The following is a 24,808-nucleotide window of genomic DNA, read 5'->3' as shown; positions in this document are numbered from 1 at the left end:
AGAAATTAATATTTAATATACTTTGCTCTCAACATAGACTATAAAATCTCTTTATTCATCTAATATCCATTGCAGATACTCTACTTTCATTTCTGATTTGGTTTCATCTTCAGAAACTAACCTGCACCCTTCTTTGATTTATGTTTATTATGAAAAATTCTACTCTCAGAGCATAGTTTCTCATGTGGGTCTCGCACACTCTGTTTCAGAAACAGTACTCTTTGGAGTCTAAAAACTCAGCTGTATATTTTTTATAAAATATATCTTTTGCATTACATTTGTATGATTCTCCCACCCCCACAAAGTGAAAGGGGTGGGGACAGACAGACTCCCCATGCGCCTGACCGGGATCTGTCCGACCAGGATCCACCTGGCATGCCCACCTGGGGGCGATGCTCAGCCCCTCTGGGGTGTTGCTCTGCTGCAATCGGAGCCTTTCTAGTGCCTGAGGCAGAGGCCATAGAGCCATCCTCAGCACCTGAGCCAACTTTGCTCCAGTGAAGCCTTGGCTGCAGGAAGTGAAGAGAAAAAGAGAGAGTAAGGAGAGGGGGAAGGGTAGAGAAGCAGATAGGCACTTCTCCTGTGTGCCCTGGCCGGGAATCAAACCCAGGATTTTCACACACCGGGCGATGCTCTACTGCTGAGCCAACCGGCCAAGGCCCCATTTGTATGATTCTTAAGTGGTGAATTTTTATTAAGGGATTTTTAAAATCTATTTTAAATTATAGTCTTTGGTCTATATTTATTTGACTTTTAATTCATTATAATTCCTTTAAGTTTCTAAGAATGACAAGCCTAATTTCTATATATGAAGGCTTTGTAAAATATCATTTAGTTCTACAAGTTTAGTAGTCTACCGCATCAGATAAATTGAGCAAAGTGGCTCATATATGTGCAACAAAATTAAAAAAGGAAAAGCTCTTAAATTATTTTTAAATTAACTACTCTATAATTTAAGATGGAATTATGTCTCTTAAAAAGTAACAATATAAAAATTATGAATGGTTTTCATGAATGAGAGGCATATGCCGGTTATTTGGATGCACAAATGAAACTGGTTATAAAGACTTGCAATTAGCTATGTTAGTGATTTAGTTGCAGAAAATTGTTAACATTGAACAGACTAAAATAGTTTATAAAAGCCATCACATTTTTAGAAACTAAAAAAGTAACATCTATTAGACACTTAATAGCGTTTGATTCTCTCGTTATATGAACAGTTAGTTATACTAAGTATAATCATCTTCAGAATTTCAACACCAGCCTAATTTAAAATTACTAATGCCTCACAATTTTCTAACTTTAGCATTCAGTCTACTATCTTTGTCTGTTCTGAGGTTAGGAATGTAAAGCAATACCAAGATAACAGAGCACAGCATAATCCCTTCAAAAGTATACACATTAGTCTTTTATTAATAATTCTTTTCATTTTGAACATGTTTTTTGAATTCACAATCTAAGCCAGAGTCCCTCCACGTTAGAATGGTACTTACACAGTCTTTATATTATCTACCATTATCTTTTTTGCAAAAAATAAAAATAAAAAAGCTCCACAATTCTTAAAAAGTACTATCATTTTGTACATTTACTAGTTCTAATTTATTGTTTTTATGTTTCAAATCCTTGAAGATATAAATTAACTTAAAATGCATTAAAAATGTGCTTATACAGTATTTCTGTAGACATTATAACAATAGTAACTATACCTCAACTGTGAGAAAACAGAAAAATTCTGCCAGTGTCAGCATTTCATTATTTATGTGGAACCATTTAAGACATTAACCCTATCTTATTAGAGTCCTACAGTGAAAATAAAAACACTTTCTTCTATTTGAGAGTATCTTTTAAAAAAAGTTAAAAAACCATAGGCCTCTACTCTTTTTTACTATAATTTTATAATTACTTACATATCAGCTTATCAACTATGTCAATTTATTGTGAATCCTTTTCTGTTTTTCCAAACCATACTATATACTTCCTTTTTAGTTAGCTGTTCATAGTTAATGGTTACCTCTTCCTCTTCCAGCCTCTTCAGTGAATCACCAGCAAATTTAATATATTGTGTCATGAGTGTGACCAGAGCAGTATATCGTGTCCGTAGGTCCATAAACTGCAAGTAAGGAAGAAATAATAAAAACATAAGCTCCAGTTGCCCTAAATAATTTGAACAAGCATTAAGTAACGATTATAATATTAATAGGCTTCGTGACAGCAAAATACACAGCTCCCCAGTGATGGTGCCTGTAATGAGCTCACTACTGTTGTGTAAACCCTACAAAATAGCAATTCTCTTCTAAATTTAATCAGGAAGTGCATTTGTTATAATCTGCAATTAATAATCCTCAATAAAGATTTCCAAAGGGCTTTAAAAAAAGGGACCTTAATAAAATGTAATTTATAAGTAGAAAGTTTCTTTTTTGGAATGATGAAAAAGATCTGGAAATGATTAGTAGTCAGTGCTGCAGAGCCTTGCAAATGTACTGGATGCCACTGAACTGTATACTTAAAATGACAGATTTTCCATTATGCATATTTTATAATACAAATATATAAATTTTAAAAGTATGGTTTCTCTCTTTCACACTCCCTCCCTTCTCTGTTGCACTCCGCATGGCATCACCTCTTGAATAATGAGATCGGCAGAACTCTGCACTCTTCGGCGTTTCACTGGAGATTTCTGCTGTGAATCTACCATGGCCCGGTAGGTCATTGTTTGTAATTCATAGTCCTGGATAAAGAAGTCAATAAGATTAAACTAATTAAAGCAAAATGCTAAAGCTTCACAATGAAACACAGTTTCACTAAATAACTTTAAAGGAAATATTACCAAACAACACTTTTAGAAATCTATCCAATGCTGAGATGTTCGCAATATGGTAATAAAGTCAGAAACATTTAGGGTGGTCGGGAAAGTTCCTAAGTGTCTTTACAAGCTCATGGAAACATTTAGGACGCTATACGACTTGTACCCAGCCTCCCTTTCCTCTAGCTGGGCAGTGGCATTGTGCATCTGGGTGGCTGATGCCGACATAAACAATATTAAAGACTTCAAAAACATGAGAACTCGAAAAGTTAAAGGGTCTTTCATGGAATACTCTAGCATTGTTAAAGAACGGGAGGAGAGAGAGAGACAGAGAGAGAGAGAGAGAAACCAAGGGCAAGGGAAGGAGGGAAGGAAGGTGGGAGGGGCACAAAGTGATTAAGAAGTGAACTCAGAGCTCGGTATTTCTTATGTATGTGGACATATGTGTGCATGTGCCATGTGATAAAAAGAACAAACCAGGCTGTCATGTGACTCAGATTTCAAGGAATTATTAGATAGGTGTCTAAAGGTTTCAAACAAAGATTCTGTTTTCTCTTTTCAACACAGAATAAAATGACTTGCAAAGGCTTTAAAAAGTTCAATGTAGAATCACATACTCGAACATTACATTTGATGCAAGTGACAGAATCCTCTTACCTTCACTGTCGTTGAGTATTGTTCTGCATATTTTTGACATTCATCCATTTTGCTTTGTTTCATTTCTATTTCTGACACCAGCATCTATAAATGCACACAATTTAGAAGAAAAACAAGGAATTATATGCCATTCAACTACTTAAGATGCTCAGGAACTAGGAAATATCCACATCACTTAACAGTATAGCTCCTTAGTCCTTAGCATGTATTATATAATGTGCTTTATGGGTAAATCACAAACTTCTAAATTAAGACATATAAGTGACTCACCCAAGCCGAAATTACAACACTTAATAGAAATTATTCAAAAGTATACTTGAAGCCCTTGACCCCACCTATTTCTTTTCAAAACAGAGCTAGAAATTGCCCCTCAAGAAGAAAAAAAAAATCTCAAAGCATTAAATTTTCTGCCAAATGTGGCTGTTTAATTTTCTACCACTAACCATTTTCATTTATTTAGGATCCCACAAAACTATGGTGACCAGCGAAGTACCAGAGATTTCCATATCTATGATTAAGTGATCATTAGGTTTTTGAAAATTGCCCCATGTTACTTTTTCACTTCTTTATGTTTTCAAAAATGACTTCCAAGAAATCAAAGTGATATATATATATATAGGTTTGGATTGCAGGCTTTTAATTTTGATGATTTACTCCCTAGTTCTTCCAAATAGCTGCTTGCTTTCTCTTTTACCAAGGGAAGGGAGATGAGGGTCATTACTGCCTAAATGCAGTATACCCTTGGTACAAGGATTTGTGCTCACATACCTTCTGCTGATTCAACTGTGTGGCTAGGGTTTTACTATTTTCAGGCTGATTTTCCTGAATTTTTCTCTGAGCAATTTCAACTTGTTGGATCCAGTCATCTAAAGCATGATAGGTATCTCTGTAGTACTTCAGCGATTTGCCAATGCCTTCCAATTCCCGTAACCTAAGAACACCATGACAGGTAAGAATAGTCACCGTTTCCGACAGTATCCATTAGGAGGGTGAGAGGTGTGATGAAGGGAGAGTCAGAATGACTGTACTACAATTCACTAAGCACAACAACAGGGGGCTGTGTAAAGAAGTCAAGGCTACAGCACCCTGAAGCACATCTGCAAGGGCACTCCATGCTGGCTTAGGTTGAACCTAAGTACCGTACATACTTTACCCCTGCGGTTACGCAACTTCTTTTGCTCCTGGAGCTGTGCACCTGATTGTTCTAGGGCAGTGGTTCTCAACCTTTCTAATGCCGTGACCCCACAATACAGTTCTTCATGTTGCGGTGACCCCAAACCAAAAAATAACTTTGGTGGCTACTTCATAACTGTAATTTTGCTACAGTTATGATTCGGAATGTAAATACCTGATATGCATTATGTATTTTCCGATGGCTTTAGGCGACCCCATTGGGGTCGCGACCCACAGGATGAGAACCGCTGTTCTAGGGACAAACCCAAGAGACTAAGGCTAAAAGTCAGGAAAACTGGAAACTTAACCATAATTATCAATCAGCATGTCTTGAATACCCAAAGCTTGTATCAAATGGCAGTTCACTTTGGAAACAATGACAAGGCAGTTCAACAAATGGCACAAAATAAACTGAGAAAATACTTTCCAGAGTTGTGATTAAATACTTCAGTTTCTATGATTTAAAATCACTAAATTAAACCTATATATCACATGTTTTATAAAGGTGAAATATTCTATATTTGAATATAGTTTCACTTCTCAAGAATGGTACTGTATTAGCCCTGACCAAGTAGCTCAGATGATTAGAGCATCATCTCAATCTCTACCCCAAGGTTGTAGGTTCGATCCCCGGTCAGGAAACATATAAGAAAGCAACCAATGAATGCATAAATAAGTGGAACAGCAAATTGATGTTTCTTTCTCTCAAATTAGTAAATAAAAAAAGAATGGTAGTATATCATAAAATCATTTTATTTGCATTAATATAAACATGAAATGAATGAAGATGAGCCTAAAACCATCAAATTTCCTTTCACTTTTTAATTTTAACCACTGGGCGAATGATTTCAACGTTCTTGCATCTTCAACAAAAATAAGCATCAAGTCATTGCAATTTCCTTACACCTCTTACGTTTAGTACAGATTGCTACATACAGCCCTATTAAAAACATGATGCATGTTCTTACTAAGTCTTGTATGTTGGAAATAATTTTGAATTATTGAAATACTGTGTTTGAATATTACAAGCTGGTAATAAGTAGAGAACTATATAGTTTTTCCCCTCAGGAAAGAAAAAGTAGATTATACAAATTCCAGAGTATTTCAGTAATTTTAATAACATAGAGTTGGAAAATATTTATTTTTGAAGTTAAATGTCTTCTTAACTCCACCATTTGAGAAATAAATATAATTAGAGCTTTTGAAATTAACACAATTTACTGCATGTGAAATTTAACTATGTATATCCAGAATAAAGGACAATAAATCTGTGCTAAAACTGAACAAAAAGGATACTAACCTGTTGTCAATCTGAACGTGCACATTTTGCCACCTTTCGACCAATTGATCTGCTTTTTCTTTGTGCCAGTCAAAATCAAGGTCCCGTTCTTTATATGTCTTAAACATTTCATCACTGATAGCTTTAGCTTTCTGCAGCTCATCCTCTAACTCATGGAATATCTCTCTCTTTTCATCTACTTCAGCTCTCCATTGCTAAAATACATTAATTGATGAAAGTTATTAAAATGTGTCATCTACTCACTGAGTAAACACATTATTTATCTAATTTTACAATTTATTTACAGATGACTGATAAAAAAAATCAGAGAAAGGAAAGAATAGCTTTCATATACAAAAATAATGTATTAGGCTGAACTTTATGAAATTGCCACTATTTGTACTTTCTGCCAAAAAAAAAGAACCCTGAAAATTTAATAAAGTTCAGCCGAATGGAATTTGCATATCAATAAAGTAAAACATTCTATAAGCAAGTCTGCTACTTATTGCTTATTTTCAAAATATCTACTAATCTCATTGTTTAAAATTGAATGTATGCATTGAAAAACACAGATAACTTTTCACAATTGTTTTGCAATTGTTTTTCTTGGTTCTTCATACACATCTATAGTCCCAGATAAATACAATCCCATCTTTTTCCTTTCCTAGATTAATTCCTCGGCTTGCCTTCTTGATTTCTCAAAATAACTGGTTTAGCCAGGGAATATATTACAAATTATTTAATTTTTAGCCTCTTGCTGCCAACATGAACTGATTAGAAAAAGCTACTGTCTGACCCTGGCCAGTTGGCTCAGTGGTAGAGCATCAGCCCAGCGTGTGGAAGTCCCGGGTTCAATTCCTGGTCAGGGCACAAAGGAGAAGTGACTATCTGCTTCCCACCCCTCCCCCTCTATCTCTGTCTCTCTCTTCCCCTCCCATAGCCATGGCTCGAATGATTTGTGCAAAGTTTGCCCCAGTTGCTGAGGATGGCTCCATGGCCTCTGCCTCAGGTGCTAAAATAGCTTGGTTACCAAGCAATGGAGCTCAGGCCCAGCTGGGCAGAGCACCACATGGTAAGCTCTTGCCAGGTAGATCCCTGTTGGGGCACATGCAGGAGTCTGTCTCTGCCTCCCCACCTCTCACTTAATAAATAAATAAGTAAATTAAATAAATAAATAAATAAATAAATTTTTTAATAGCTGCTGTCGAGAAGATTCAAACTTTCAGTGAGAAGACCTCACCTCAAACTAAAAATGCCAAACATACTTATTTGCCATAAGCCATAGTATTATAGAGATATGAAGTGGAATGAATATAAGTATGATCAAGTTAAGACATTTAATGATTAATGTTTGAAGATCTGAATGCTAGAGAAATACTTTTCAAGTACAATCTTAAAGAGCAGCCAGAAGTGAGACTCATACCTTCAAAGTACTTATTAGATTCTCAATGTTGTTCTTGTCTGCTATCACTGCTTCTTCTTCACACAGTTTAGTTTCATAGAGTTTTACAAGGGCTTCTGCTGCTTGAGTGTTTTTTAACACCAAATTAACAGTTTTCAACCTAATAACGAGAATTAAACAATAGCCATGTATGGGTAGACGTTTATCTTTCCATAACGCAGTCCTGAAGCATCAATATGATGCAGAATGTAGCAGGTTCTTCATGTGGGAACACTGACCCATTAACTACAAGATTACTAATCAGCTGACTCTCTTCTTAATAGACAGCATGTGCTCCAACCCATGCCCGGACCCACAGGAGTTACTGGGCAAAGAGATTCCAAGAAAAGATGGTCTTTTTTCAAGCCTTGTGGAGACCAAGCTTGAGAGGAAAATCCTACAGTCTGCAACAGCTGAGCTACTAAAGCTACTGGCAAAACACATCATGTCCTCATCTGGGTGACACATCCCCTTTCAACATGAAGAAGCATCATCAATCCATAGAAATCCATAAACTTAATATATTAATAAAATATAAAGTTTATTAAGTAAAAGTGAATATATTCATAAAAATGATTATTTTTAAATGTATAGTATAAATGTAAAAATAAGACAGCTGTATGAAGCAACTCTATATTAAGACAGTGGTTACAGCCTGACCAGGCGGTGGCACAGTGGATAAAGAGTCAGACTGGGATGCCGAGGACCCAGGTGCAAGACCCCAAGGTCGCCAGCTTGAGCGTAGGCTCATCTGGTTTGAGCAAAAGCTCACCAGCTTGGACCCAAGGTCACTGGCTCAAGCAAGGGGTCACTCGGTCTGCTGAAGGCCCGTGGTCAAGGCACATATGAGAAAGCAATCAATGAACAACTAAGGTGTCGCAATGCGCAATGAAAAACTAATGATTGATGCTTCTCATCTCTCCGTTCCTGTGTGTCTGTCCCTGTCTATCCCTCTCTCTGACTCTGTCTCTGTAAAAAAAAAAAAAAAAAAAAAGACAGTGGTACGTACTTATCTATGTAAGTGGTAGACATAGCATAGACTTGGTTCATGTTCTGAACGACCACACTGAGCTCAGATCGTAAGATAGGAACTGACGGAGAGTTTGCTGCTTGACTGAAAAATTCTTCACATTTACTTGTGATTGTTCCCAAGTCATCTTTAAGACGCTCCAGTTCTTTCTTCAGTTTCTATAAAAGAGAGAATAGACATTGGTATTAGGTCTTCACGCCAGATGAGGCATCTTTCTTTAAACAGTTGTAAAACTCACATTTTACATTATGATCACTGACTAAAATTTCTACATATTCTCTACTTTTTCTTTTCTTTTTTTTTTTTTTTCTGAAGCTGGAAACGGGGAGGCAGTCAGACAGACTCCCACATGCGCCCGACCGGGATCCACCCGGCACGCCCACCAGGGGGCAATGCTCTGCCCATCCGGGGCGTCGCTCTGTCGAGACCAGAGCCACTCTAGCACCTTGGGGCAGAGGCCAAGGAGCCATCCCCAGAGCCCGGGCCATCTTTTGCTCCAATGGAGCCTCAGCTGTGGGAGGGGAAGAGAGAGACAGAGAGGAAGGAGAGGGGAGGGGTGGAGAAGCAGATGGGCGCCTCTCCTGTGTGCCCTGGCCGGGAATCGAACCCGGGACTTCCACACGCCAGGCCAATGCTCTACCACCAAGCCAACTGGCCAGGGACAATCTACTTTATCAAAGAAACTAAGCCAAAGCATTCAAGTTTTTGTTGTCAATAATTCTTTTATTGTCTATTTTTTCAGGCCCAAACATCTAACTTAGTGCTTTTGCATGTAGCAGATGATCAACAAACATCTAATGACTTGCATTATGAGAAGCCCTTATAGCTTCCATCATAATCAATAAGAGAGTTCACGTTCCTCTGTTTACTTGAGTCCGAAGCAGAACTGAATTATATAATTCTAGTTTACAATAAGCAATAAAAACATAACCAGACCGCACAAAGTGGCCACCGGGCAAGGTTAGCATGTGAGAAGTCACGGGAGTGGACAGTCATTAAGATAGTAATTTACCTGAAGTTAAATTTTATCCCAACCCATTTATACACCTCACCTCCTGCTCTGAGATTCTGAATACACTCTCATGCAAATCGTCTCTTTCCAGTGGAGTTCGGATCTGTCTAATCAATCGATCTTCACAGTTCTCTAACCGAAGTCTAATATTTCTCACTTCAGAGATATAGTGATTATAGACTGACTCCTCCTGCTCCTCTGTGAAAATAAATACAATATTTAGAAAATACCATGTTTTCCATCTTTTGGATGTGCTTGCTCATGTTTTAAGATGGCAGTTTCACTACTACTGGGACATAGTGCATCAGACTCATGTTACCCACTATCATCGCAAACCCATCCTAAGGATACAAACCTTAAAATAGTGACCTTACAATTCACAGAATTCATAAAACTTCCCTAATGCCATTTGAAGTACCCATTTCTAATTTTTCACATCCAAGTTAAGTAATATATTGCTCTTTCATGTTCACAAATGTGAATTACATTAATTGTAGGTTAATTATAAAAAATTAAATTAAAAATCCTTAAAAATAAAAGTAGATTAAAATGTGTTAAGTTTTAGATTTTAAAAAATAGAATATTACTAGTACAGCTTTTGTCTGTAGGCAATATCAAAAGAGTTCAGAATAAAATTTATACTTAATAAAAGTTTACTAGACAAAATCTTTTCCTTTAATCCCTGTGTAAAGCCCAAGTTTGGTTATGGGAAATCTCTGCATCTTCCTCTCAGTTTTGCTGTGAATCTAAAACTGCTCTAAAAAAGGAAGATTGTTTGTTTTTTTCAAATCCACGTTTGGTACGTAGAAAAACTGAATCTTCAGCATCACTCTGAACAAATGAAAATGATGAAAAACAGATGCATTAAGAGTTCATCATTTGTCATACTATTTGATTGGCATCTCTTTATTAATTCATCACTTATGAATAAATTAGTCACTTCTGGCATATTCTCACTTTCAGCATGCTTGTAACATTCCAGCCATTGTCTGAGTGACATAACACACCTAACCCTGAAATTTTCAGAGCAGAAACAGCCTGCCCTAAACACCTATGGAGGAAAAAACCCAGGGTTCCCATGCCTCACCTCGTTCTGCAGATTTAAGAAGCTCTTGATAATACTGCTTACACACATTGACCTCCTTTTCCAGCTGTGTTATATCTGAGCCTGAAAATATTTGGGATTCCTGGCTGTCTTCCAGAAAATCTTCAAAACGAGACTGTAGATTACTCAGAACTTGCTGATGTTCACCAGGTAACATTGTCTTTATCTGAGGAAAACCAAAGACCATATAATTGACTCTAGTACTAAGAGCTAAATTTAAATGGGACAGATCTCAAATTAGGGTCTCACGGGATAGGCTGGTTCGTATTAATAGCCATAAACAGAAGAACCATTTGAAATTAATTTTCCTCTTCATTAACAATTTCAGGTTTTAAAAGGCAAAGATAAACAAGACCATAAAATTCAATAAATGCAATCAAACTAGACTCATCCTAGAAGTCCAAACACTATTATCCTATCTCCCCATGAAAACACAGTAAGCACTGAGCGCGATCTCCAGATTTCCCCAGTTCTTAGAAAGTTCCCTGTATACGGCAGGTCTGAACACCAGTGAATAGTGAATACTGGCATGGCTCTGCTGGCCACCTCCTGCTCTATAGCAAATACAGACTCGACTCTTCAGACCAAGGCGCCCCACGCTTTTGGACAGATTAGGTTGATGTGCAGATTTACACTTACTGAAGCCACATTGCTAGCTCGAATTTTATCAATTTCATTGATAAGATAATGCCAGGATACTACACTCTTCATGTTTACATGAGTCTCATGCCAAAGAGTTAGGACATTCTGGTACTGTTGCTCAATTCTGAAATATATGAAAGAAAACACAGATTAAGCCTTTTCACCTCCCTCTGAACACGTTACAATTTTTCTTTTTCCTTCGTTTTTCTTTTGTGAAATATCCCATGTTTACTAGTTTTAGATCCTTCTGATTCTGTGGGTCTTGATAAAGTATTATTTATTTTTTTAAAATAGATTTTATTTATTCATTTTATTGGGGGTGGGGGACAGGAAGCATCAACTCCCATATGTGCCTTGACCAGGCAAGCCCAGAGCCTCAAACCGGCGACCTTGGCGTTCTAGGTCAATGCCTTATCCAGTCTGCCACCACAGGCCAGGCGTGACTATTTCTTTTAGAGAACTTCCAAAAACAGGGATCTGTTTTTAGCTAATCAATACAAACCTGTTTGCAAAGTCGACCGCTTCTTTGTTCGGTGGCGGGACTGTGAAGCACACGGATGGGACCATCGCCTCGTTCCCTGTGGGGCTGATGACCTTCCACTTCGCACGATGGGAGTTGTTTGCCAAAACACATTCATCATCTTTGTATATAGTTATCTGGTTTAAAATGAAGAACAGAATAACCCAATGAGATCACTGTTGACTAATCTTTTTTCCATACCCAATTTTAGGATTATTTTTTGTTTTTTTAAAGCGGAAAACTTTACTAGTGAGCAACATAGTGACCTCATTTTTAAAATATATGGATAATGCCAGAAACTGGTCTGTTGCTAGGAGTTATAAGTACCTCAATTTGTCTGTAGTCGCAGATGGCTTTGATTGGAATGGATGTTTTGAGCGGACAGTCAGGATTCCTTGGCTTCAGCTGAGTTACTGTTTTCGCTCTCCCCATCAGGCTGGCCACTGCGCTTCTGTACTGCAGAAGTTCTTCCTTCTCTTCCTAAGCAGTAAATGAGGTGGACTTTAAATGGTTAAAGACTTGTATTTTCTGTTCATTTAGGGCTTTACACAAATGACACCATCAGAGAAGTCTATGCCAACCACACGGTCTGAACTCTCCCTCTGCCCCACCCTCTCTGGCATCTCTCTTCCCTTGTTCTGTTTTGTTGTTGTTTGTCCTCTTTAGCAGTGGCCACTGTCGAACATACACACATACTGTACTTAGTTAGTGTGTATGAACGTTTTTGCCTGCTCCCTCTATCATGTAAGAACCACGAGGGTAGGAGTTCTTACATGTTTTGCTCATGCTCTGTCTCTAGCACCTATAACACTACCTACAACATAGACACTGCTTACACATGTAAGTGTGGAATGAACGACCCCCCCACACACACACACACACAACATTATTAAAGCGTTTTAAAATCAAGACTAGCACATCAAAAATAATTTTTTTATATTTGTTACCAAAAAAATAATAAAACTGAATGTTCAAATGCTTGATTGAATGAGGTATACAATAAAATATAAAGTTGTGCAACTAGAGAAATATAATAAAACTATTTAATCCCCATTTTACATCACTGATGAAATCTGTAGGGTTTCCTATTAGTACCATTGATTCCTGAACAAGGTCTTCCAGCTTGTGAATGCTGCTTGATCGATCACAGCTGTACTTCCGCTGAATGGCATCTTTCAGATTCCTCAAGTAGTCAGTAGCTTCTTTGGCATCATTGAAAAACTAAGGAAAGACAAAAACTATTAGTTCAAGTATATTAAATGACAGTGAAGCTCAGAGCTATTAAGTTCAATTACAAGTGCCCTATGTGCACCCCTCATCAGAGAGAACAGAATAAAATAAAAACAATACAACTTAATAGCCACATCCCTCCTTTACCCAAACAACTCCTTCTATTTCATCTAGTTCATTTTATTTATTTATTTATTTTAGAGAGAGAGTAAGAGAGGGAGGGGGAGAGAGAGAGTGAAACATCAATTTGTTGTTCCACTTAGTTGTGCATTAATTGGTTGCTTCTTGTATGTGCCCTGACCAGGGATTGAACCTACAACCTTGGAGTATCAGGACGATGCTCTAACCAACTGAGCTACCTGGCCAGGGCCCAAACAACAACCTTGAACTTGGATAATTTTGAATGAATATTAAATGTCTAAGCTTTATTAGAATTCCAAATAATTCTTAAACAGGGGTGAAATTCCAAGAATAATTTAAAATTTCTGAAGAATGAAAAAAAGAGTTCTCTGGAATGTAAATACTTCCTTAATAAGAGACTCATTTGTAATATAAAAGTTTTTCTGACACTTAAAGGTTTTTTTTTCTAAGGATTTTCTCTTTAATAGAATGCTTTAATATATCCTCCAGAACAGATATGCTTTACAATCCTACAAACAAAACATTTTATTTCCCCTGCACATTACATACATGAACCTTACAATAAACGATGAAAGTATTTTCTGTAGGTCAGCCAAAATCACAAGGCGGCCGCCGACAGCCGTGATGCCGTTCACATACCTCGAAATAGGCGGTGTTCTCCTTGGCGTGCTGCTCCACACACTGGCAGAGCTGCAGGACCCAGCTCCACTGCGTCTGCATGGCCGCGCGGTAGGCCTGAGGAGAAAGCACGGCTACTGTCGCTGGCTCAGAACACTGGCCCACGCACAGCAATGGTGTCTTTTTGCTTTGTTCTTAATGTTCATTTTATTCATTTAACAGAGAGGGAGGGAGCGAGAGATAGACAGGAACGATCTGTTCCTGTGTAGGCCCCTGACCGGGCATTGAACCAGCAACCTCTGTGCTTCAGGATGATGCTCTAACAAACCACGCTATCCGGCCGGGGCCACAAAGCAATGGTTTTAAAGGGTAAGTGACTCTACTATCTGCATAAATGGTAAGAATTTTCTTTTAGCAGATTAAGATTTGAAAATCAGGGTAGTGTATACCCCTCTAATCTGAGAATATCACTTGCCCAAAGCCAGCCCTAACAATTTAAATATCAATTTTTAAATTAGTCCAGCCATTTTCACTCAAATTTAAAACTTTCTGTTCTTTTTCTTAAAACATGTGGAAAAGGCTAATTCTATTTTCATATGAAAAAACAATTGAGCGTGTGCAATGGATGCAGCTGACCCGCCCTCACTCCTCAGTGGTCCTCCTCCTCCTCTGTGGAGCCCTCAGCGAGCTGGCCTCTGACACACTGTCCCCTCATCTTTCCTGCCTGCCTCTAAATTTCTATATTACTGGGTCAGAAAACATGCCTTGGACACAAAATATACGGTTCTGTAGTTTTCTCTTTGTTTTTGATTCTAAAACCAGGATAGAAGCTCTTGGGATGTGGGGAGGGTTATTCACTTTTTATTTTTACCAGGCAAAGGTGGAAAAGAGAGAATGCAATCCCATATCAGTGTAATTCTGGAGTTATAATTAGATATTATAAATATAAGGAAGTTTTAATTAAATATTAAATACTGGAAGCTTTAATTAAAAATATTTGTTTTCTTTAACTTTGATTCTGCCTCCCCCCACCCCTCTTTCCCTCTGGTAATCATGGTACTGTGTTTATGAGTTTGTTGTTTTGGGTTGTTTTTGTTTTCTTAATCCATTTACCTGAACTTTTAAAGCAAAAAGAAACAGTCCTAGATTACAGTATCGAGAGAAGACATGTCTACACTTAAAATGGAAAGGGATCAATAGCTCCTAGGCCCACTCTATAAAAATCCAGATCCCCTTTTGTCATTTATTCTGTAGAAATAAAGGCCTAATAAGTATTTAAAAAAGAAAAAAACAAAGCAGATGTTTCATGAGGGTAGAAATATTGTAAAAGACACCTCCTTCCATAGGGAAACATGAAACCTTTTTTCATGTTCAACCCTTTTATATTCAAGTTGCAATTCACTGCCTTCCAGAAGAGGGCGCTGTAGATGCTTTAATAACTAAGTGAAGTAATCTTGTCATACTTTCCTTCTAGAAAATCTCATTCTTACTGAGCTATGCTCCGGCAGGCTTTCTGAATGGAATGTACAGTGCATTTCCAACAGCACTGGAAGTCTGGCAACATATCATAATTATATTACCTGCTCTCTCAAATGAAGCTTCTTTCAGTAAAATGTCTATAAAAGACATAGCATGCATCGTATTATTGATAAGTAACTATTATCCATGTACCCACAAGACATTGAACAGGCAGGCCAATGGGATCATAAAAATGACTATGGTTTAATTATACCCTCAAGAAACTTTTAATTAGATTAACATTTCGACATAAAAAGTGAGCAGGTTCACATCCACATTTTCTATTTCCATCAAAATTCTTACCCTATAAACTTATTTCCTAACAGCTTTCATCTCTGTAATCTAAGAAATATTCCATTTTTAGTTTATCATAGTGCAGAAGTGTATCCAGACCCTTCACTATTCTAATTTCCTTCCTCTAATTTTCCACCTACTCTTCTGTGTCTTCAACATTCCTACGTGACATTTCATGTGGATGTAAAATCCTATTTTCATATAAAAGAAGGTCAAAGGTAACATCCGCAAGGTCCTAATGAGACGTAGAATTGTACTAATCTTCTAGGTCATAACGATTTCAGTGAACAAAGACGTTCCTTTCCTCAACTGAGAAAATCAGATTCCTTTCCTCGACTGAGGTATATTGTTTGAAGCACATCACATTTTAAGCACAGCTTCATTTTTTTTTTCTTTGGAAATACAGATTTATCCATGTTTGATGCCCCTTATGTACCCCCCCCCCTCACACATAGAAAGTCACTAACTCTAGTATATATCAGGCCAAAAAAATGAAACACAACACCACCACCTCCACCACCACTGCACGGGCAACCTGATACATCCCAGAACAATTCTCCAATTCTCCACTTCCAGATTTAAAATGTGTCCTCTATACTATGCTGTTTTGCCAGTGTGCTATTTCAATACACCTCACAGACCAGATCACAAGTAAAATTATTAGTTAAATAAGAATAACTAATACTTACTAAGAATATACTATGCACCAAGAACTGTACTAAGTAGAAACGGTACATTATTGCTCTCATTCTCACCACAGTCCTACGGGCTAGAAGCCATTTTCCCATTTTAAGTACGTGGATGAGATTTAGCAAGGTTACATCACTTGTGCAATGTCACACAGTCAGGAGAAAACAAAAGTCAAAGCTTATAAAGTCAAGGTCCTTCGCATTGCCTGCAAAACTGGGTTGCAGAGGTTGACAAAGGGTAACACACTCTGAGCAGGAGAGTGAAGGTAGATCACCATGACTTGTCAGAAACATTATTTCTGAGCCAGGCTGTAATAAAATTTCGTAGTTTGTATCTTTTAATTTATCGGCAATAAAAGAATCTGAAGGGTAATAATCTAATGTCGATATTCACCCATGACTATCAGACCTCCCGCCTTACCTCAATAGTTAATCGGGCTGGGTGATTCTCCAGAAGTAGCTGTTCTGCCATCTCCTGAACTGACTTAATATTTTCTTCCTTTTGTTCCAGTTCTCTCATTAATTCCTAATTTAAGAAAGAATTCAGAAATGTGTTAGAAAAAGATCTAAACCTGACATACAACTGTAACATTCAATCACAAAGGTTGTACTTACAGCATGGTACTCTTTTTTCCGAGCTATGTTGGTATTTCTTTCACTCCAGTCATAAGCAACTTCCTCCTCTTCTTTTTCATTCAACCAAATAAGTTCATTCGTTGCACGAGTTATAAAATTATGGAGTGTATCAAGGTGCCGTTCCTGATTCCTGGATGTATTCTTCATAAGGAAAATTATTGTAAGAATCATCTTTGCCAAATAGAGATAAGGGAAACAGAAAGTTCAAGGAAACTTACCAGGAGCTTTGCATATTGACTCTCTAGTCTGTGCAACTTTTCTGCATAAGTCAGTTTAAGAGGTGCCGTCATTTGGATCTATAATATGGTATAAAAAGACACCAAGGTTAGGAATCTTATAGAATTCTGATTCATATTCAATGTAGCTATTTCCTGTTACAGAATCTTTAGGTGAAAAATAAAACAATAGTAAGCTAAAATGAAATATATACAGATTTTTAAACTCATATACCTCACTGATCTTAGCTTCTTTAAGGCTAGATTCAAATTCTTCAATAGCTCGGTGAACATTTTTATGATTTTCTAAATGACTTTCAACACTTGGCAAATCTGATCCCCATTCAGTGCGGTCTAGCTGCCCCTTTAAACAGAAAGACACTCGATTTAAAAAAATAAATCTGATAGCAATAAAGACTAAAACTCTCAGGGAAAGTAAACATTTTTTACCTGCATCTCATCAACCCAATTCAAAAGATCCTGAACGAATTTCATGTTGATTTCCTCTTCTGTTAAATTCTGATCCAGCAAAGAAGACTTTAGAAGGGGCTTCCGGATCTGCATCAACTTCAGGGTTTGCAAGGAATTTGATTCTACTCCTGAATTGAAATTTGGAACTAATCCTGTTGGGAAACCAGGTGTGTAAACTGGAGTGAGGGATGGGGTCAGGCGGGAAGTCAGACCTGATGACAGGCCTGATTTCATACTGGAAGGGCTCAGGGAAGGGGCTAAACTCTGAGTCAGCCCTGAGTTCAGACTGGGGTTTAAGTTCTGTGAAAATCCGGAGTTTAAACTTTGAGTAATTCCTGATATCATGAGCTTCGTCTGCTCTGTCGTTAGCATGCGTCCTTTGCTATACACGGAGGAACATTCATTCCTGAAAGCCATAATTTCATCACGTAGTTTTGCAACCCTGCAAAGAAAAGCAAAAGGGATAAGCTATAATATAAAGGCATTTCTCATGAAGAGTGAGCCCTAAAATAAACTATGGACTTCAGTTAATATGTGTCAATCGAGGCTAATCAATGATAACAAATGTATTACACTAATGCAAAATGTTAACAGGGGAAGGAGTTATCTGAGGAAGCATATGTTAACTCTCTGTACTTCTCATTCACTTCTTCTGTAAATCTAAATTTGAAAAAGTCACTGTAATCATATTGATAAAATTTTGCATTATAATTTTTTTCACTGAATTGTACTATGAACACTTTCATCATCACACAGTCTTTATAAATATCATTTATAATAACCATAATTACTACACTTTGATGTGATCATCCTCCTATTATTTGACTTTTAAAATATTTCCAATTTTTTGTTATTATAAAGCACTTCTCATGTGAACAAAAAGCTTTTTATCTATAGTTATTTATGTTTTATTTTTATGAGTAATATAGAGTCTTAAAAGTAGAACTGAAAGCATCATTTACAATTTCTGCTTTATATCTATAGTATTGATAGGAATACTATATATATATACACACACACACACACATATATATATATTATATAACCCAAAAGGTTCCATCTCTACCCCCAAAACTACTTCTCAGAGATATAATAGACATATATTCTTTTCAACACTTTGTTATAAAACATTTTCATATAAAGAGAAATTAACAGAAAATTAATTAATATTTTTTAAATATACTCCCTTTTTCAAATGTCACACATATTTTAACTGTATGTTATTAACTACAATATTAAGTATTGTATATATAAAATATTTTTCTATCACTTCTCTTTGAAGAACAAATACCTTTTAAACACAGCCGAATCAACATGACCTGCATTTTCAACTGAAATGAATTTAAGCCTGACCAGGCAGTGATGCCACGAATAGAGCCTCGGACTGGGATGTGGAGGACCCGGGTTTGAGACCCCGAGGTCACCAGCTTGAGCGTGGGCTCATCTGGTTTGAGCAAAGCTCACCAGCTTGGACCCAAGGTCGCTGGCTCGAGCAAGGGGTTACTCGGTCTGCTGAAGGCCCGCGGTCAAGGCACATGTGAGAAAGCAATCAATGAACAACTAAGGTGTCAAAACGAAAAACTGATGATTGATTGCTTCTCATCTCTCTCCGTTCCTGTCTGTCTGTCCCTATCTATCCCTCTCTCTGACTCTCTCTCTGTCTCCGTAAAAAAAAAAAAAAAAGTTTAAGAACTCTAATTCATAAAACTGTCACACACTACACCCCTATCTCTAGTGCCCATATAGAACAGTTATACAAAAGACAGGGTATACATAAGGAGCGCACTTACCTTTGTACCAACTGATCTGCATGGTAATATTTCCCATCAATGAGTATCTGCACATCAATTACATGCTGGCGTAAGAGGTTCTCACATTCAAGTATGTACCCGGCAATTTCTGCTTCATTCTGAAACTGCACCCCTGATTCTAATCTTTTAGAATCCTGTATTTTGAAAGAAGTCAGTATTAATTTTGTGAAACCAACTTTCAAAACTAGTGTCAAATGTGAAACTTGAAATGCTGGAACACAAGCCTACTACTTAGCTTCTCTGTTTTCCCTTTTGGTTCAAAAATATGTTTTGCCTTTGCTCACTGTCCCTCAATAGAGTAAACAGTGCTCATAATCTTGAACAAACTTTAAGCTTCAATTGACAAAAATACCAAGCACTGACCAAATGTTATGCAAAAGTTTTAGTTCATCCAACGGCACGGAGTCCTCTACCACAATCCCCGTGGCTCCTAAAATTAACTTACAGACTGAAGAGAATTTCGAGCAAGTATCAGTTTGTCTTCACAGATGACACTGTCCCTCTGCACTCGGTTGGCAATCTGCTGCAACATTTCCAACCTGAAAGAAGGAACAAAATATATAGCCTCTCCCTTCGAAATTGCAGACTTCTCAATCGCTGAAAAATGCTGCCCCTCAAAAGCTAAACAGTCCCACACCAACGATTCAATACCTGTGTCCATCAAAGGATTCATTGCCGAAGCTAATGCAGGAGTTGATCAGTGTTGGTCCACAATGAACAGAGAGAAAATTTTCATTTGAGTCAAGGCTGGTTCGAGTGCTAGTAGTATTACTAAACACAGAATCACTACTATGGTAACTATAACTACTACTGTGCATTTTTTCCCTGAAATGATGTTTTCTTGACCATTAAAAGTAGACTAGAAAGTAGGTCTGCAAAAAGCTCTACTTCTAACGGCGAAAAGTGGCAGCTGAACAGTGTGGCTTTAATAGCTCCTTAAATATGCCCCAACATGCATATTCAACACACAGCAAATAATATGCTAACTATTCAAAAGAATCTCGCCTAAAGCCATGCGTTTGCTAGCTGAGGCTTTGTAGCCTGCATTATAACCCTACAAGTACAGACAAGGCAGGCTGATGGGCGTCCCTGAAAAGGACTGGCCAAATATTTTCACCAAGAGTCATATGATTGCAGCCACCTAAAAAACAACTCGGATGCCTCACTGAGGCCCAGGTACAATTAGCAAATGTTATTCAGGCAATAGCAACTCTCAGCTAAAAACAAACAAATACCTAAATATTCAATTATAGCCTGACTTTTGTGAAGGGCCAGGGTCTCTACACACTAACAGGCTAAAAGCCGGCACTTACAAGCATGTATACACAAATTGGTTTGATGAGAAACAAAGTACACTCCAGTTTTAACTACAATGTCATTTGTTAGGTTACGTTAACTGGAAAATGATCCATTTACCTTTCTGTGTATGGCATGCCCTCAGGAATGTTCCTCTAATCTCACTACAGTTCATTTATATTTTTAAAAGCTAAACTGCTAAGTAGACTGTCGATGCAATGCTGGCAAGTTTAATTGGTGCTTGTTTTCCCTTTCCATAGGTTATTACCTCGCATAAGAACTTGTTTGTTTCTCATACACTCCCATGCCACATGGCTATTATTTGCAATATCTAGTGAGTGCCAAAAAACTTGTTGTATCAAGAAAATTGGAGGTGTTTATCCAAACAAGCTCCTAAATATCTTTCTACCCCCAATATTACAAAGCCAAACTTGCTTCTCCACTCTAAAGGTTGCTGTTTTCTTTTCAGAAGGCAAGAAAGGGGAAACATGACAGTGCCATATCAAGTAGAGTGAGTAAAGAGAAAATCGCAAAATACTAACAGCAACCCCTAATGTTTATTAAGCAATTATTATATGCCTGGAAATTAATCATCATACACATAATTACCTAAGCTCATACTCATAACCACCAAATGTGGTAGATACTATTACATCCTGTTTACGAATGAGGAAACTGAGGCTTAGAGAGGTTAATAAACTTGCTTAAAATAACATGGCTTGCAGGTTGAGCTAATAATTTTATCCAGGATTGACTGATTCTGGACCTTGAACTCTTAACCACTGCATTCTTTTATTAACATATATTAAAATCCAGCTTTTATTCTGATGACTAAAAATCAACTCCATATCCTTTCACTGGTAGGCTTTGCCATTAATTTGGATGATTATCTTAGTATTTTACTTTAATCACCTACAAATGCCTCCTCCATAAAAGGTCCATCCCAAGTATAGGGGGTCCTCAGGTTACAGCAGTCTCGCCATATGTTTTGAGTTTACGATGCTCACTCCCATAAAAACTTAAAAAACCCGAGACATGAGTGTTTCGGCTTACGCCATTAGCGTCATACAGCGATGACAGGTTTAGTTAAGGTCCACAGATGCCTTGCAATGGTATAGGCAGATTTTGGAAGGGAAGTAGTCATCAACCTTCCAGACTAGCCTAGAACAATTCTTTAAGAAGGTAGAGAGGCCTGCAACAGATCCTGTACCCTCTATATCAGCTGCTTCTCGAGAGGAAACACCTGTAGTCCAGGTGGAATCATCTCCATTGTCTCCTGCATGTTCCTTAGGCAATCCTGATACACCTGACCCAGTATCTCCAGCACCTTCTGCAGGTTCTCCTGCCTCTCCAGCTTCCTCCTCCCAATAGGTCACTCTCTCCCACCTTGCAATGCCCCTTCCAGTGTGCAAGCCCACCACAGGAATAAAGGGAAGGAATTCTTTTTTTACACTCATTTTTGGTCATTTTTTCTGTTACTACAGTACAGTATACAGTATAGTATATTTATGTCCATTTCCTTTTTCTGTGGCTTAGTTGTGTTTTAGATTATGATTTTACAACTGTGTTAGGATAGGTAAGGAACTTAGGCTAGGATGTGTTTTGACTTACACTGAAATTCGGGTTACGTCACTATTGTAGAAATGAAACTGTGTCATAACCCAAGGACCCCTGGTATTTCAAGTTTATTTTGGTTCTAATGATCCAGTTATATAGATATAATATCATGCTTTATCAAGAGTGTGATCCGTGAGGAATCCAGTGAACAATGTGAACTAAGGAACCGAATTGAGACAGAGGAGAGATCAAAGGGACCAGAGGAAAAGAGGACAGAGGGAAAGGGGATGATAGGATGGGATAAACCTGAAGGGAAGGGGGGAGGGCACTACAAGAAGGGGGACAAGGGAGATGTAGAGGGAAATACAGGGAAGGGGGGATGCATTCAGGGCAACACTAGAATCTATGTAAACACAATAAATTAAAATCAATAAAAAAATCAATAAAAAAAGACCATTCCAATATATAACCTGTTCTTTTAATTTAATAATGAAATGTTCTTCCACAGTATGCCTTATATTGGTGTTCCAGATACTATTCTGTTGTTGTGTAATAAATATTTTAATCAATAAAAAATAGAGTGTGGTCCGTAATGTAATAAAGGACTGACCAGTTAGACTTGCTCCCATACTGTCAGTGCTTTATTTCATATTTCAACAATGTTGAAGTCAAGTGTGGGGCACAGAGAATAAAAGTATACTGTATGTCTCGGTATGGGCCAGGAGCTGTGCTAAAACATTAGCAACCCAAGGGCCAGTGAAAACATTCCTGGAGTGCATCACAGTGGAACAGGTAACCCTTAATCAAATGATCACAGCAATAAATATAAAACTACAAGCAAGATAAGAGCCATGATGGAACAATCTATGTAAATATAAGAGTTATACACAAGACATCTGAACTAGCCTGGAAGGCCATGGAAGGTTTCTGGAGGAAGTAACACTGGCTCCAAAACAGTAAATTCTTTCCATGAAAAAAACACCCCCCAGCCCCACCCCGCTGAGATCCCGGGCAGCAAGAACTCCACTTACCTTTCCACTTCGGGGCGAAGCGCCTTCTCCCTCTCAAGCATGGCAATGATGAGCTTCCCCCACTCTTTTTCTATGTCATTTGGATGATAACCTTGAAGGAGCTTGATGCGTCCAAACTCTATCCAAATCTTGAGAAAACAAAACAAATGTAATGCAAGCAAATGCTCTATGTAAAAATAAATAAATAATGATAACAGTTGACCATACAAAGGTGACCTCTGCTTACCTCTAATAATTTATATAGGCGTTTAATTTTTGATTTTTCTGTCTCCTTTGGTGGAATTTCTGTTTCTTTAAACTGTAAATACTGATTGTAAAGTGCCTAAAATGAAAGGAAAAATAAATGAAGGCCCAAACGTCTAAGACTTGTTTTCATTATGGCATAATGTGACCACTTCAAATGCCGCTGTGTCAAACGCATTCAGTGGAATTCCTTTATAAAACTGACACTCAAGAACTATACCAGCTAGTTGGCAACTGGGTTATATAAGACTTGATGAGGGTTATATGTGAGCCTGATTCAAGATGTGCCACACAGTCATCTGGATAGTAATAATCCATGGTAGCGTTTACTGAGGCTCTACTAAAATCCTCTCATCATACAAACAAGAAAACACAGCCTTTAAAAGATATACTTTCTAAGTGTTACAAATTCACTTTTAAAGAAATAATCTAATGCAATTTCCATAAAAGGAAAAAAGAAAAACAAAAAACCTGTTCTTGTCTACACCATGGATCTAGCGTTGAAAATAGAATCCTTATCAGATAGATGGAACTAAAATTTAGCTTAAAGTCCAGCTGGCAAGGTTAAACAAATCTCTTAGTAAACAAAGATAGATGTTATTGGTTACTGCTTTATTATATATATTTCAACCATATAATTAAATTACCGAGATTGCAGATAGTAATGCAGAATCTCTTTATATATAATTTATTTATCATATTTACTAAAAAGGACCTTCATAAAAACTATGTGGATAAATATCTCCACATTTAATAAGTGTATACTATTTCATCTTTATTCATGCTGTTTTTAAAAAAGTCCCTTTAAATCTTCATGTAGGCTCTGGCCAGTTCGCTCAGTGGTAGAGTGTCACCCCAGTATGTGGATGTCCCAGGTTCGATTCCTGGTCAGGGCACACAGGAGAAGCGACTATCTACTTCTCCACCCCTCACCCTTTTCTCCTTCTCTTTCTCTCTCTCTTTTCTGCTCCCACAGCCATGGCTCGATTAGCTTGAGCACACTGGCCCCGGGCACTGAGGATGGTTCTGTGGAGCCTCCGCTTCGAGTGCTAAAAATAGCTCAGTTGTGAGCATGGCCCCATGGGCAGAGCATTGGCCCCAGATATGGATTGCCGGGTAGATCCTGGTCAGGGCGCATGTGGGAGTCCATCTCTCTCTCCCCTTCTCTTACTTGGAAAAGAAGAAAATAAATAAATCTTCAAGTAACACATTTCTGAAGGACTCCAATATTTTGCTGACTAATAAAATTACTGGCATTTTCCATATAGATATATGTATATAATCCTATCCTAGGCACCAGCAAGTAATCTGGTAAATCACTCAAACTTTTTCCTAAACGTTAAGAATCTGCCCTGATCAGAAGTCACTACAAATTTACCCAAGTGTCTGGACAATA

At 37.6% G+C, this 24,808-nt stretch overlaps 1 protein-coding gene across 15 annotated transcripts in view; it reads right to left on the bottom strand.

Annotated features, from left to right (window-relative positions):
* Window positions 1–24,808, bottom strand: part of DST (dystonin) — a 502,743-nt gene that overhangs the window by 164,788 nt on the left and 313,147 nt on the right. For 12 of the 15 annotated variants that reach the window (XM_066359128.1, XM_066359129.1, XM_066359143.1 and 9 more), the window contains 23 exons: window positions 23,396–23,491; window positions 23,170–23,297; window positions 19,731–19,824; window positions 19,265–19,419; window positions 17,454–17,916; window positions 17,239–17,367; window positions 17,007–17,084; window positions 16,768–16,929; window positions 16,574–16,678; window positions 13,673–13,768; window positions 12,758–12,883; window positions 11,990–12,142; window positions 11,645–11,799; window positions 11,140–11,266; window positions 10,483–10,666; window positions 9,436–9,593; window positions 8,363–8,541; window positions 7,336–7,474; window positions 5,934–6,127; window positions 4,229–4,391; window positions 3,461–3,544; window positions 2,621–2,728; window positions 2,012–2,110 (listed from right to left, as the gene is read on the bottom strand). In XM_066359128.1, coding sequence (XP_066215225.1) covers window positions 2,012–2,110; window positions 2,621–2,728; window positions 3,461–3,544; window positions 4,229–4,391; window positions 5,934–6,127; window positions 7,336–7,474; window positions 8,363–8,541; window positions 9,436–9,593; window positions 10,483–10,666; window positions 11,140–11,266; window positions 11,645–11,799; window positions 11,990–12,142; window positions 12,758–12,883; window positions 13,673–13,768; window positions 16,574–16,678; window positions 16,768–16,929; window positions 17,007–17,084; window positions 17,239–17,367; window positions 17,454–17,916; window positions 19,265–19,419; window positions 19,731–19,824; window positions 23,170–23,297; window positions 23,396–23,491 — 3,375 coding nt within the window. Of the gene's footprint in view, window positions 1–2,011; window positions 2,111–2,620; window positions 2,729–3,460; window positions 3,545–4,228; window positions 4,392–5,933; window positions 6,128–7,335; window positions 7,475–8,362; window positions 8,542–9,435; window positions 9,594–10,482; window positions 10,667–11,139; window positions 11,267–11,644; window positions 11,800–11,989; window positions 12,143–12,757; window positions 12,884–13,672; window positions 13,769–16,573; window positions 16,679–16,767; window positions 16,930–17,006; window positions 17,085–17,238; window positions 17,368–17,453; window positions 17,917–19,264; window positions 19,420–19,730; window positions 19,825–19,936; window positions 20,203–23,169; window positions 23,298–23,395; window positions 23,492–24,808 lie in introns of those variants that run through there. The other 3 variants (XM_066359140.1, XM_066359133.1, XM_066359139.1) reach the window with 3 other exon arrangements.

This window comes from Saccopteryx leptura, chromosome 1 (assembly GCF_036850995.1).
Source record: "Saccopteryx leptura isolate mSacLep1 chromosome 1, mSacLep1_pri_phased_curated, whole genome shotgun sequence".
NCBI classification, from domain to species: domain Eukaryota; kingdom Metazoa; phylum Chordata; class Mammalia; order Chiroptera; family Emballonuridae; genus Saccopteryx; species Saccopteryx leptura.
The sequence above is the reverse complement of the archived record's forward strand: the minus strand, read 5'-3'. Positions and strand labels throughout refer to the sequence as shown.